Source organism: Strigops habroptila, chromosome 1 (genome assembly GCF_004027225.2).
Source record: "Strigops habroptila isolate Jane chromosome 1, bStrHab1.2.pri, whole genome shotgun sequence".
In the NCBI taxonomy this organism is placed as follows: domain Eukaryota; kingdom Metazoa; phylum Chordata; class Aves; order Psittaciformes; family Psittacidae; genus Strigops; species Strigops habroptila.
This window is the reverse complement of record NC_044277.2, coordinates 51,438,039-51,452,599: the sequence shown is the minus strand read 5'-3', so window position 1 is coordinate 51,452,599 and position 14,561 is coordinate 51,438,039. Positions and strand designations below refer to the sequence as shown.

At 39.2% G+C, this 14,561-nt stretch overlaps 1 protein-coding gene across 1 annotated transcript in view; it reads left to right on the top strand.

Moving 5' to 3' along the window:
* LAMA1 (laminin subunit alpha 1) overlaps positions 1-14,561 on the top strand; it is a 103,394-nt gene that overhangs the window by 87,179 nt on the left and 1,654 nt on the right. Inside the window, exons 51-62 of the mRNA XM_030477379.1 lie at positions 1,075-1,216; positions 2,376-2,490; positions 2,668-2,838; positions 3,486-3,637; positions 4,149-4,334; positions 4,796-4,958; positions 6,085-6,197; positions 7,270-7,459; positions 9,412-9,570; positions 10,746-10,899; positions 11,508-11,641; positions 12,736-12,958. Of these exons, the coding sequence (XP_030333239.1) occupies positions 1,075-1,216; positions 2,376-2,490; positions 2,668-2,838; positions 3,486-3,637; positions 4,149-4,334; positions 4,796-4,958; positions 6,085-6,197; positions 7,270-7,459; positions 9,412-9,570; positions 10,746-10,899; positions 11,508-11,641; positions 12,736-12,958 (1,902 nt within the window). The remainder of the gene's footprint in view (positions 1-1,074; positions 1,217-2,375; positions 2,491-2,667; positions 2,839-3,485; positions 3,638-4,148; positions 4,335-4,795; positions 4,959-6,084; positions 6,198-7,269; positions 7,460-9,411; positions 9,571-10,745; positions 10,900-11,507; positions 11,642-12,735; positions 12,959-14,561) is intronic.

Genomic DNA, 14,561 nt, shown 5'->3' with positions numbered 1-14,561 from the left:
GTGCTTGGTTTGGCGCATTTCATAAAGAGTAAGTAGTGCAGAAGCTGCCAGACAAAAATATATCAATATTCCTAAAGAGTGAAAGATCTTTGTCCAAGTCTGTATATGAGGGATCACCATTTTTTATTCTGTGTTTTAATAGTACCTAGTACAACAGTATTTTGGGACCAATGTTTGGGAAGTAATGCATTACAAATAATACATGTGTCATGGTTTAAGCCCAGCCAGTAACTCAGAACCATGCAGCTGTTCACTCACTGTCCCCTTTCCCCCCTCCCCCTCCAGGCGGGGTGGGGAGGAGAATCAAAAGAATGTAAACCCCATGGGTTGAGATGGGAACACTCCAGTAACTAAAGTATAATATAAAGCTGCTACTACTACTAATAATAATGATAATGGAAATAACAAGGGGAGAGAAATTAAAAAGAGAGAAAAAGAAACCCAATAAACACAAGTGATGCACAATACAATTGCTCACCACCCGCCAACCGATACCCTGCCCTACCCGAGCAGTGATACCCCCTTCCGGGTAACTCCCCCCAGTTTATATACTGGGCATGACGTGCTGTGGTATGGAATAAATACCCCTTTGGCTACTTTGGGTCAGGTGTCCTGTCTCTGCTTCCTCCTGGCTTCCCGTACCCCTCCTCAGTGGCAGAGCATGACAGATTGAAAAGTCCTTGATCAGAGTAAGCATTACTTAGCAACAACTAAAACATCGGTGTGTTATCAGCACTGTTCTCAGACTAAAGCTGAAACACAGCACTACACCAGCTACTAGGCAGGAGAAAATTAACTGTTACAGCTGAACCCAGCACAACATGTTAATAGCTATAACATTATTCTCATGTGTATTTTTTCCTGTAGACTTTCCCAGATTTGGGTTTGGCAGAGAGAATGAATGAGATTAACAGACTAGCTGGAAGTACAACGAATTATTCATTCTAAAAATAAGAAGATTGTCTGTACATGTTTTAGTCAATGAATGCATTTTCCTTTATTAGAGACAGGATTGCCAAAATGAAAAAATGTGTATTTGTGTCCTTCTCCAGATCTTTGCTCTTTTCTTTGCAGGAATTTTGGCAGTCATGGATGCATATAACCTTAATTATAAAGAAACCAAGCAAGGAGAATCTCCTGGGGTTGCCTCAGACCTGAACCGCTCTGATAAGGACCCAGTCTTCATTGGTGGGCTGCCAAGATCAAGGATTGTGAGGTAAAATGTTCTCTTGCTTTCCTTCCTTTGCTAAGACTCCTGTCAGCAGAGGAAAAGACTTCAACAAACTCTGCTATCTCCACTGAAATTAGTGAAAATCAGTGAAGTCTGAAGTCTTGTCTATGGCCATGTATACCACCAAATTATGTGTCCTTTGCCTTCAAGCTCTAATACCGTGTTTTTTGCTGATAGGTCTGACAATGAAGTTCAGATTAGAGACAAGATTCTGGTTTTCCCCTCCATGGGTAATTTCCACAACAGCAGCCACCTACTTTTTGTGTCAGACTGCAGAAAGCATTCAGCTCTGCTGCCTGGAACGATGCTCCTTTGATCTTTACCTGTGTGAGCCTTGTGTTTTCCAGATGGCATTTATGGGCAAAACTGCAGTTTGGGATAAAAGTTCTACTTCAGAAAGCTGTGTTGTAATTCAGTTTTGAAACTTGGAAGAGGGGAGAAATAATTGTGAACAGATCAACAAAATACATTACAAATATATATTTTAGTAGCATGTCTTTAGTTTATACTTTTTCTGTTGCACATCGCTGCTGAACTTGTAAAATCACATTTCTTCTACTGGCTTCACTTTGCAAAGATAAACATAGCAAAAGAAAATCTAATTAAGCTGACCACATGATCTTGACAATAAGGTAAATTCCAGGACAATATTGGTCTCTGTGCAGTTATTGCAGAGGTGCAGACTTGTTATTCTTACGTGGCATACCAGCTGTTAAGGGATTATGGCAGGACAGCTTTAGATTTCTCTGACTTAAACCTTGACCCAAATTAGGCATCCTCCAGACTTAAGAAATGCAAAAGAATTACTAGGTAGTAGAGAGCTACAGTCACCCTCTCACACAACAGCCATTACATTTCAGCTGAAGCTTTGTCTTAAAGTTTTGGAAAATGACCTGGCCTGGCAACACAGCACTACATGCTTGTATACATTTCCATTTGGGGACAATGTTATTTGACTCTTCTTAAGATCAGAATTAATATCTGCTAATAGTAAACTGCAACTTACCTCTGTTTCCAGTTAAACTGGGCTGACTACATTCTTCTAAACAGGTCTCTCTTTTTCTTATTGAAGAGAACTTAATCTTTTCTCCCAGGAGATTCCAAATACTACTCCTTGGAAAAAACACCTTGTTTTGTGTTTCAGGAAAGGTCTTAATAGTAGAAGGTATGTGGGATGCATCAAGAATCTGGAAATATCCCGTTCAACCTTTGACTTGCTTAGAAATTCATATGGAGTAAGAAAAGGCTGTGTATTGGAGGTAGGAGACTTAAGGTTCTGTGATTTGATCTTTATTGTTACTGAGCAATGAATAGTGATGCTTATAGTGATGAATCTAGGGATTTTAACATAATCTGATCTCTGCTTGATTTTTTTTTTTTCTTCTTACAAAGTCAGAGGACAAAGTCAGTAATTATTTCTCTTCCTCATAAAATAGCCTATTCGTACTGTGAACATCTTGAACAATGGATATATTGAGTTGGTACCCAAGTCCTTAAGCCCAGAATCAGAACTGATGGCAACTTTTGCTACAAAGAACAGCAGTGGCATCATCCTTGCTGGACTCAGCAGGGGACTGGAGAAGCGACGACGTAGACAAGCACATTTGGCAAGTACTGAAAGATTTTTTTGTTTTGTTTTTGCCATTTTTATTTTGCAATATCAAGTCAGGTTTTTATGGCTGTGACTTGTAAAGAATGAGAATATTTGGCTTAGGAAGGTCCAAATACAGAGGCAAGGTGAGGGAACAGAGGATGTTCATTGTAGCAGAGGAGAGGTGAAGGATCAGTTAGCAGAGACCTGGTATGGTTACTAGGTCCTAGAATGCTTTTGCAACAAGGAGGAAAACCGCACATGAAATACAGAGAAGTTACTTTCCACTTCTGTTACTCAGAAGTAGTTATTGAAGAATTTGAGATAAATAGCTATCTCATATCTTGTGGGCTGTTTTGGAGCTCCTGGAATGCAAGGACAGCATCTTTGTAGGAATACCTGCCCCTTTCTTATTCTCTTCCTCTAAAAGGGTGAGTGGGGTGGTGGACCAAAGAAACTTCCAGCTCTCAGGTTTTCTGTTAGAAGGCTTTGCAGTCTGAGAAGTACCAGTACAATGCTTTCTAGTCTTTGAGTTTCATTAAAAAGTTTGTTTACAACAAAGTTGGAGGTAATTTTTTTCCAAAGTATGTTCTATTTAAACACTGAATGAGTGACAGGAAATTGAACTATAGTTAAAAACTAATCTTCTGATTAAATCCACAGCCCTTCTTTTCCATCATGCTGATGGACGGTCATCTTGCAGTGCATGTTAATGCTGGTGATAGAGCAAGTACTAGGAAAGTAGTTCTTCAGTCTGCTCATGGAACGTTCAGCGATGGACGAGAACACTCTGTCATCCTAATCCGGAATAAGAGGTACACGTGACTGCGAAGACTACTATCTGTTTAATTGTTACATGCTGTTGTCAGTTCACTGTGCTCTCTGAGGAACTGCCTTTGCTAACTCATTATGTGGAATAACCAGTGCTGTGTTTATCTGCTGTTAATGCAGGTGTTCTGATTTATGTGGTAATTGTATATAGCATACAGCCACTGTTGAAGTTGTAGTTAAAAGCTCGTAAAATCTCTAGACAGCTTGGGCCACTTGTGTAAAGTATACTAAATACTATCAGAAAAAATATAACTATCAAAATAATTTTGAGAGATACCTACCAAAATAATTTAGAAAGAAATTTGAAAAACTCCATATGTTAAAAACTGTAAAGAGGAAGATCTTCTAGTTTTAAGACATTGAAAGGATTATCAAAGTGATGGAATCTCTATTTCTTAGAGCAGGACATTTTTGATGCTGAAAGGAATGCTTTTTAGTTTGAAAATGAATGTCTAGGGCCCTTGTTGAATGTTTTTCCTGCTTTATCTTTTTCAGGATCATAACTGTACAGGTGGATGAGAGTAACCCTGCAGAATTGAGGCTTGGTTCATCAGCAGAAATGACCCCCATTAATATTTCCAATTTCTACGCTGGTGGCATTCCAGCAGGAGAGGGCATCTTAGGGCTAAAAATGGCTGGCTCCTTTTATGGCTGTATCAGCAATCTCATTTTTAACAAGGAGTAAGTCAGAGGGATAACTGCCCTGTTTTTGAAAACTTTGTATACGAATTATTGCTTGTACTTTGTAATTTCTTGCATGACATCCATTTGCCTGGTTTTTAACATAAGAAAAGTATTGGGTATTGTAACAGGCAGAAAATGGATATTACCAGCTACATATATTTCCAAATAGCATTAAAAATGTCTTTAATATGTATAGAGACACAGCACAAAATGTAACTTTCTCCATGATAGTTTCATCTGCATTCACAGACAGAATACTTTTCCAAGAATATTGTCTATTTATACTGTTCTGTAGATGGATTATTTGCCAATTCTCAATCTTTTTGTTCCAGTATGCCACTTTTCTTTCCCTTTCTACCGCTACTAGTCAAAGACCCTGTGAAATACTCTCCTTGTGCTTGGGAAATATAGGGATTTTGGATTTCATCTCTTAAAATGTCGGGTTTTTTAAAATACAGGCTTTTGTATTTCACCACTTCCATGAAGTATGAACATGTGGATATGGACAGCTGCTTTTTGTCAGAGAAGCCTAAACCAGCCATACAGCCAGAAGACATTGAGATTCAAACTGAACTTCGGGCTTTGCCAGTTCCCCTGAGGCCTCTTACAGACACAAAAAAAGTATGTATTACAGCAAAGCTTTATTGCCTCTTCTAGGAAAGTGTTCGACAACAAGATGTGTTTTAGCTTTGTGGAGAATTTTCAAAGTATGGACTGTGTATATTTTTTATTTCTGTGGTATGGAACGGTTCAAGGAATGTGAATTTGAAATTATTATTTCCTATAGAAGAACTGTGATATAAACCTGTGTAGCAGCCTGTTGACCTTTTGGAAGGGAAATGTAGTTAGGTTTATCATTGTTCAGGCAGCAACACTAAAAAAGAAAAGAAAAAGTGAAGTGATAGTCCCTCAGCAGAAAGACTTGCAAGTATTGCAATTATTACATCTCATGTGTTCCTGCCAAAGTGGCTCTGTGCTGAGTTTTGCATTAGCTGTGCAATTCAGCATTCACGTTTTCCTGGTCACACATATGCTTTGTGTCAAAAGAGGAGGTAGAAACCATTCCAAAGACTCACAGTGTCTGAATGCAGCTTGCATGGCACCTGTTTCCTCTCACACAGTCGCTGTTCCCAGGAGAGATGGAAGCATTACTTCTCTCCTTCTGCAGCTGCACATCTTTATAATGAAGTGTTTCCAAAGCATCCTGAAATCATTTTTTCTGTGGCAACAGAAAGCAGAATTTTATACATTTCATACAACTGTGGCTATAAAAAGAACTAAGTTGTCCTTCTTAGAGCTAAAGTATAGCTTTGGCTCATACTCTGTTACTCAGCTCTCCATTCTCCAAATCATAACAAAAATGTGCATCTTCACTAAATAGGAAAATATTTCTACCAAGTCCATGAGATTTTCACTCTGAAATTGTACTCTGTCTTCCAGTATTTGTTATCAAAAGGGCTATCAATTGAGACAAATGGTGAATGAATACTTCTTAAACTGCAAACATTTTTCAAAAAAGACAAGTGCTGTCCACGAGGCATAGCTTCATCATTAGAACTAGTTCTTTTTGAGCCTAAAATCAGCTCAGAATGATTGGAGCTTAGCTAATTGATGTTGCTATGTACTTTGTAGTTATCATGTGGCTCAGTTTTGCTCCTTACAAAGCTCTGCACAGGCACATTGCCATTCAGCACTTGCTGGTCAGCACCTGATACTACTGTTCTTAATAAAATCCTTTCATTAACAGGTAGTTTGTGCAAAAGGTGAGCTACCTGATCATGTTCAAGGTGCCCATCAGTTCGGGCTTGCCAAAGGCAGCCATATGACACTGCTCTTCAATCAGTCTATTGTCAGGAAGAAGTGAGTATATCCTGAATCACACATGCACACAGTGTACTACCTTGTATTGAGTTACAGGAAGCACCATGATGGTTTTCATGAATAATCACTGCATTACCAGCTTTAAATATGACCCTCACTTCAGGTTTCTGTCAGTTCCTCATGGTAGAAGGTATCACAACAACTGCAGTGCAATTAATGTCTTTCCCAGGTTTGTGGTCATGAGTTTAACTCAAGGTCAGAGTTCTGCATCTTTTTCCCCCCTCAGACTTAAAAGCCCCACTGTACCACCTTCTGTAAGTATTTTTCCACATAAAATGCTCAGCTGGTCCCTGCTCCTGTGACTGATACAAATAACATCTCACCCTCTGCTTTGGGTTTTCTGCAATTGCACCTTCCATGTCTGCTTAACTCCCCAGGTCACTGAAGGAGCTAAGACTACTGAGAAGAATAATTCTGTTGAGACTTAATATGTGATAGCCCCTCTGCTACTCATGCTTGTTTAAGAGGCTCCCATCAAGGTCCCCAAAACACAGCCTGCATATGCTGCTTTTAACTCAGGAAGCCTCTGCAGGCACTGAGAAAAGAGTGTTTTTTCCCTTCTAGCTCTTATGTTCTAATTACTGAACATAAGGACATTGCAGAGAATTGATGCTATGTAGTCTGAACCTAGTGTCTCCATAATAAATGGCTCAATCAGCTCCTCTACCTTTTAAGCTGCCCCCCGTTCTCGGTCTGCCCATTATATCCCAGCAAGCTTGGCTAATAGTAATGGATGCCATCCCATTATCCTGGAATTCGTTCCTTTCTTGGGGCAATAGGTAAGCCTGCAGCCACAAACAGTTGAGCCTGTTGCTCTTAAAGTTCAGCTTACTCTGACAAGCACTTTTTCTGTCTCTGGCAGGTACAGCACTGGTTTCTATTATGAAATACATTATGGGTCATACTTTCTTAGAATCAATTCAAATTCTACTTTTCTGACCTTTGTAATAATAAATTTCATTTCGTAAGGAGGCTGTTCTCTGCCTCGAGAAAAGCTTTTTATCAATGCAGAAAAAATATTTTTCAGTAACACTGAATTTTCATTGTTTAGACTTTCTGTCCAGCTGAATCTCAGAACCTTTGCCTCCAGTGGCCTGATTTACTACATGGCTCACCAGAACCAGGTTGATTATGCAGCCCTACAGCTTCATGGGGGACAGCTCTATTTCTCATTTGATCTAGGCAAAGGAAAAGCAGTAGCTTTTCACCCTGCTGTTATCGGTGATGGAAAATGGCATATGGTAGGTAGTTACCAATCTGGTACTCCACTTCCTCTTCCCTGGAGTTACTGGGATGGTTTTTCTCTGCCGTTCGTTACGCTTTCTGTTTTACAACAGCAAACGGGTTTTAACTCAATCATGAAACCATTCAGATAACTTGTGTTTGAATGCAATTATTTCCTTTTTAAGTTCTCCTTAATTGGGCATCAGTTTCAGCATCCAACTATCATAAAGTGTCTCAGCTTATTTAGAAATCCAACTGTGTAATAACAGTCATCTTCAGCAGAGAACCCAACACAGAGATCTAGAAACTCTGACTTTTTCCATGCAGAGAGCCTTCCATGCACTATGCCACCAAAGACCTGCAGCTGTGTGACAGGGTGAAAGAGATTTATGGGTGCACAGTTTCTCCTTTCTCCCACTTACTGCTTAATACATGACCATGCCATAGCAGCTAGTGCTAGCAGGGAAGCACTTTTTCCTTTCCTCTGTTGGTACAACATGAGAAAGGTAGGCATTTGGAATGAATGGAGGCTGGAGGGGGAGTGCTTGGCATAAGGCAAGTTTGAGGAGAAATTATGGCTAGAGCTTTCAGGTGTCACATAGCATTCAGGGCCTTCTGTACAAAGACTGTGTCAGCCTCTATTGGCCCAGTTCCTCAGAGCAACTCACCTGCTGCTGGCTCTGGCTTTCTTCATGAAAAATAACTGTGTTGTCTGCAAGAGTTTTAAAAGCAATTCTGACCACATTACTTTTCTTTAAGGCAGGTGAGGATGCTAAGCTTCCCTTCCCTTGTCCATATCTGAAGCCTTAACTCCAGGAAGTGGCTTCTGTGGGACAAAGTGATTGATGACACAAAGCTGCCACCTCTCCTAGGTGCCTAGGGAATCAGCATAGTGCCATTTTTGCATTTCATATATAATCAGCAGAAGAAAAAGCAGCAAAAGCTAACATTAAGAAAGCAGATCTGAACTTCTGTCAGAGAGAGATATCACACTTAAGCTCTGCTGCCTTCCCTGAAAGGAAGAACACTCCAGGATTTACAGCTGCATGTTTAAAATGAAATATACTCATGTAAAACTCATACTGACACTATCAGCTTTTTAAGAGATGAACAGATTCCGTAAAAGAGCTGACTTACCTTTACTACCCAGGACATAAAAGCATGAGCTTGAACCTTTTTTTGAGATTAAGGGTGAGTCACACCACTTCACAGCTGGGAGTGATTATTGCGGTAGCTCTACAGTCAATTTAAGATAGTATGCATTGCTGCTGAAAGAAGCACTTCTTCCTGTTCTCTGCCATCCGCTTATATCACCCTGCTGTACCACTTCATCCCCTTACTAACCCAAATTCTCATGAAACCTCATGTTGAATCTGGTCAAGATTCTGAGTGGCGCTAAAAGTAGCCAGGGAAGAATAAATGGCTAGTTGACTTCAAATAAAGATCCTCATCTGCATGCGAGTAATTGTTTTAATGCAAGGAAGGCATAGGGGCATGAAAGAAGATGGGACAAAACTGCAAAGCTTGTTGGTCATAGCAAATTGAGCACTGCCCATCATAAAACTACAGCATAGGAGTGCGCACTTCGGAGAGCTAAGATGGCTTCGCTGGTGGGCAGCACAATAATTGTAGAAGACCAGCACAGTACTTCCCTCTTCAAACTCATGTACTCATATCCTAAGACAGTAAACTAGTGGTTTTAAATAATATTTGTTAAAACACTGAAAAACTTATGCAGGACAGCATACAATCTTTGTAAGCCCTTGGGGAGGCAAGGAAGCAGTTGAGCTGCTCAGTTGCATTCTGAAATGTCCTCAGCCTCGCCAAGAATTTCAAGAGGATGCTTTAGTACAGCATGTCAAAGCAATCTAAGCATTAAAAATTGTCTTGCTTACTTCTGTGGCAAATGATGAGTAGGTAACAGATTCAGCTTACTGATTTATGTCTGCATGCTCTCATTTTTTTCCAGATAAAGACAGAATATGTTAAAAAAAAAGGTATAATCATTGTGGATGGACAGGAATTAGTAGCAGTCAGTGCTCTGGGAGATGGTAGCACTTTGGATGTGGAGGGGAAGCTCTACGTGGGAGGACTCCCCTTAGACTACGTGCCGAAGAATCTTGGGAATGTAAGAAGGCTTGGGGTGGTGGGGAGTCTGATATTTTGCAATACTAGAATGAGCATACTGCATCAAACCCATCTAATTCAGTGTCCTGCCTCTGATAGGCATAAAAGAAGTACTTAGGAAAGAAACAACAAAGAAAGTAATGACCCTTTACCAGATAAATCTTTCCAGCTTTCTATGGCTTAGTGATTCTAGCTAGATCTTGTATCCTTTTAGTAATAGACCTTAATAGATTTTTTTCTCTCAATCTCTCTGTTAAAAATGAACAAAGAATATAAATTCCTGTGTTTCATTATATAAAATAAAATATGACCTAGAATCTCAGGCATTTTGGTACCTAAGTCCTACTGCATTCAAATAGGAATTAGGTGCCTTAAATACCTCTGAAAGGCTGGGTTTAGCTGTCTGAGATTAAAACATACTTTTTACACATGCTTTTAGAGGCAGGTTTTTGTTGCCTTACTCCTTGTGCAGCCCATTATCTCAGGGAGGAATCTGGTGATGATAACTATGTTTCTTAATTCCTAGGCATACTTTCCTCACCCATGCTTTTTAACTGGATAATGGGGCTAACAAATATTGTAATGCTTTGAATCTGCAATTGCTGAAAATAGTAATACAGAGAAATTCTAATGAATTTTTTTCCTGGATAGAATTCTGGTGATGTATACTTGCAAAATATACAAAATTTTAATTTACTTGTTAATTTGATAAAGCATGTTTTGGAATGTCATTAATTGTTGGGTGTATCCCTGCTCATTGTGAGGGTGGTGAGGCACTGGAACAGGTTGCCCTAGGAAGTGGTAAATGCTTCATCCCTGGCAGTGTTCATGGCCAGGCTGGACAGAGCCCTGGGTGACATGGTTTAGTGTGAGGTGTCCCTGCCTGTGGCAGGAGTGTTGGAACTAGATGATCTTAAGGTCCTTTCCAACCCTAACTATTCTATGATTCTATGTTGTAAAGAGTGTTTCTAAACAATATTTATTTTTACTTTTAAGACATTATGTACATTTGTAACCTTATATAAGTAATAGTAGAAATGGAATTACGTAAATATTTTAGATCCTGCTGTGTTTGGTTCAGAGAGTTTTTTATTTACAGTAACATCAGGTGAATCACTAAGAGAGCATTGCAGCAGTTTGTATTACACATTAATTCTTATATTTCAATATGCTTAGGTGACTCACAGTATTCCTGCCTGCATTGGTAACATGACTGTTAATAGCAAACAACTGGACAACGAGAGCCCTGTCTCCATCTTTGCTGTGAATAAATGCTATGTAACAGTGCAGGATGGTACTTTCTTTGATGGGAGTGGCTTTGTTGCTCTTGGTAAGTGTCATTAAATGAAAGCAGTACCTTACTGAGTTAATGTTAATGTACTCTTTTTAGGTCTTGCTGGAACTAGGCGTAATTATTGACTCCTCGCACAAAGAGTGCATGCCCTGCATATGTATTTCTAACTGAGTCCCTTTACTCCATATGTGCAAAAGTGGTCATTTCTGCAGATGGTTATCTTCCACCAATGAAGAGCTAATGATTCTAGCACTCAGGAGGAAATCAGTTGCCTCTTTCTTCAGCTAAGAATATCCATGTTCATGATGTTAAGTTAAGGTCTGTTAAAAGGGTATGGAGACAAAAGACGTAGGGGACTTTTGAAGTAATGTGAATGGTTATGTTTGTGCTCTTTACTGTTTCTTACAAATGAGATAAAATGTATTAAATGTAAATTAATGAAAGAAAGCTTATTTGGAAGTTTACCTTTTCCAGTATAAAATGTGAATTATGACTCTGGAAAATGTACTTTCCAGAGGTTCTGCAAGGTTGTATCCCAGCAGAGTAATTAGCCAGCTTTTTAGGTCTTTTAATGATGACGAATGTATTCTACTTTGTACTGTGGCTTACAAGTGTTCTGTTAAAAGCTCATAACTTCTTTTCAGTTAGAGAAGGTTACAAAGTGCGGTCTGATGTGAACATCACACTGGAGTTTCGTACAACAGCAGTACATGGCATTCTCCTTGGGGTCAGCAGTGCTAAGGTTGATGCCATTGGACTGGAGATTGTAAACGGCAAGGTAGGCTGCCCTATGCTGGCACACTCACTTCACAAGGCTTGCTTAAAACTGGGAGGCTAGAACTGTTGGGTAGCCCTAAATAGACACCAGTGAAATGTGATGGAGGCAAAATGTCTGAACCAAATCCCCACAGAAGTAGTCTGGGACAGACTTTCAGTCTCAATGTTTCTCATCACCTTCATATGATAAAATGCAAGATTAGCAGAAGTCACTGGAACTTTTTTCCTTTTTAATTAGTGTAATTTATGTTAGCCTGTAGCCACTGTGACCTCCTGTACTGCACACCTTGTAGGTTAGACCAAATATATACCCTCCTTATAGCTCAATACTTTTTCTGCCATAGAGCTACTCTTGTCCTTGATAAACACATTGCATGTGCAAAGCACATTGTTTTGTAATCGCTTCTTCAATATTCATGAGCAATTAACTCATTCTCTATTTCTACTGGCCATTATGTGCCATAAACCTTTTAACAATCAATACATAGTTCTCTACTCATCTCCTCCATAAAAAATGTATATTTTATTGCTCTAAGTATTTCCTTTTCTCAGAAATGGCTCATTTTTTATTCAAAACTTCCTAGCTAGAGACAATGTTAAATGTCACTGTTTCTGTGGGACATGCTTTTTCAGTTAATATTTACATATTAATCCTCACCACAGAGTTGAGGAAATGTCTACTGCTTTGAAAAATATATACATGAAGTAAATCAATACATGTATTGACAATGAGAAGTGCTTTCAGTCCATTCTCTTCCTTTTCAGTTAGATACAGTGGATGTTATTTCAGATCTGAAGTCTCAGCTTCTGTGAGAAAATTACTTGATTTTTATTTGTCAGAAGCATTGAAGTCCCAAGGGAAGTATATCCAAGCTAACCCACTGGAACTTTGCATGGATAGATTTAAATCTTAAATTTTAATGATACTTCAATAAGGGCACACTCTATCCATCAAAGTAAACATTAACTTTGCATAATTACCAAACATTTATTAAAAAGGAAGTCTCTGCACCAGCATGATTGTGCTTTTATCTAGGCAAATAAGTTCATGTATTCTTACTTTGTATCTTTATTGGCATCTGGTTGTTTGTACAGGTTTTTTTCCATGTCAACAATGGAGCTGGCAGAATTACAGCTACATATGAACCAAGAGGCACAAATAGTTTGTGTGATGGAAAATGGCACAAGCTTCAAGCAAACAAAAGCAAACATCGCATTTCACTGATAATTGATGGGAATTTGGTCCAAACTGATAATCCCTACATCCAGTCAACATCTGCAGATACGAACAATCCCATTTATGTTGGAGGCTATCCCGGTAGGTACAATAATATTTCTCTTCCTTTCCCTCCCTCCTGCTCTCACTCTCATAAAAATGGCTCTTAACGCATGCACTCTCTCCCCTCCTTCTTTCCTCCTCTCCTTTCCCCCTCTTCCCCTCTCCCTCTCTCCTCTTCAACTTCTCTTTTCTTCTCCTTCTCTCCTTCTATCTTTTCCTCCTCACCTTCTCGCCTCTTCTCCTCCTCCCTTCCTTCCCTTCTCCACCCCACATTCATGAAGTTCTTGATTGAGTTATAAATCATAGTTGCTATTTTCCACATTGTCACTGACATCACAGCATATTATTTGTGTATACCATCTTTCTGGAGGGCTGCATTTAGCTGTTGAGTGTGTTGGCAAGATAAACTGAACTCATATCACTTTCCTACACAAACCTGCTCCTCAGTTTCTGAGAAGGATTTGCTCCTCATGGTTTGCCTTTCACACTCTCTCTCAGGCTTTACGATGTCCCTGCCTGTGTATGTTGGGGCGTGGTTCTTTTGCAGTCAAATTAATATCAAGGCTTTTCTTTGCATTCATCTAAGTAAGGTTTCATAGTGGTCTTCTCTGCTTTATTTTTGCTAATGTTTTAAGTCAGGGGCTGTGCAGGCACAAGTCAAGCTGCTGCAGGTGAACATTTATTTCCTATGTATGTTCTGTGTAAATTCCCTTCTGAAGTCTGTCAGTCATACTAGGATGGTAAATAAAAAAATAGTAACACAGAGAGTATGTAATTGAATTACTTTTCAATTAAGTTGTGCTACTCATTAGTTGATAATTTGAACCGAGACAATGTACTCATTAAGAGGATTGTATTTTGAACATCATGAGTTTGGCCTTTTTGCAGGCATACTTTTTAATGAACACATCAGTACTGAGAATAAATAGGCTTTGTATGGCTTTGAATATCTTATGCTTTTAAACATAGCATAAAATGCCCATATCCATTTGTCTCTGAAACAGCCGCTACAGTTTATCGGTTCAGATATTTCCTTTTGTGTGAAAACAGAGTGATAAGGTTTGAAGAGCAAACTCATCTTTTAAATATTTGGAAAGATTTAGGGGTAATAGCTTAAAATGCCACAGAGCCTTCTGTTGGACAAGGTTTTGGTGCTTTATGAAAAATTAATTAATGCTAATTAGGTAGATCTTAATTAATATTTGGTCTTCCTCAAATACCAATGGCCTTATCAGCATCTTGTGATTTTTTTTTTTTTTTAAGTAGGGTAGTGTAATATTAATGGTTCTTTCAGTGCTCTGTCTGTAAAGATTAGGGCTCATAGAGAAAGGAGAAATTCTTCAGTTCAGTTGAGTACTGCAGAAATTGAATTAATTGTTTGACAGGTTGTATGGAAGAAGAGTTGGACTGTCTCCCACCCTCACGTTTTGGATTGCTGATGGAGTCCATGACTGTGTACAGCTCAGCTGTTGCTCCATATTCTGCCAGTTTCAATTTTAACTTGAAAGACACCTATATAGAGTGCCTTTCTTCTCTCTTTTCCCCTCTCTTATCTCCCGTTTTCCCTTGGGACAAATTATTCCTGCAAACTCTGCCACAGTTGTTCCAGTGCATGACTTATGCTTAAAGGCAGCCGTGACTA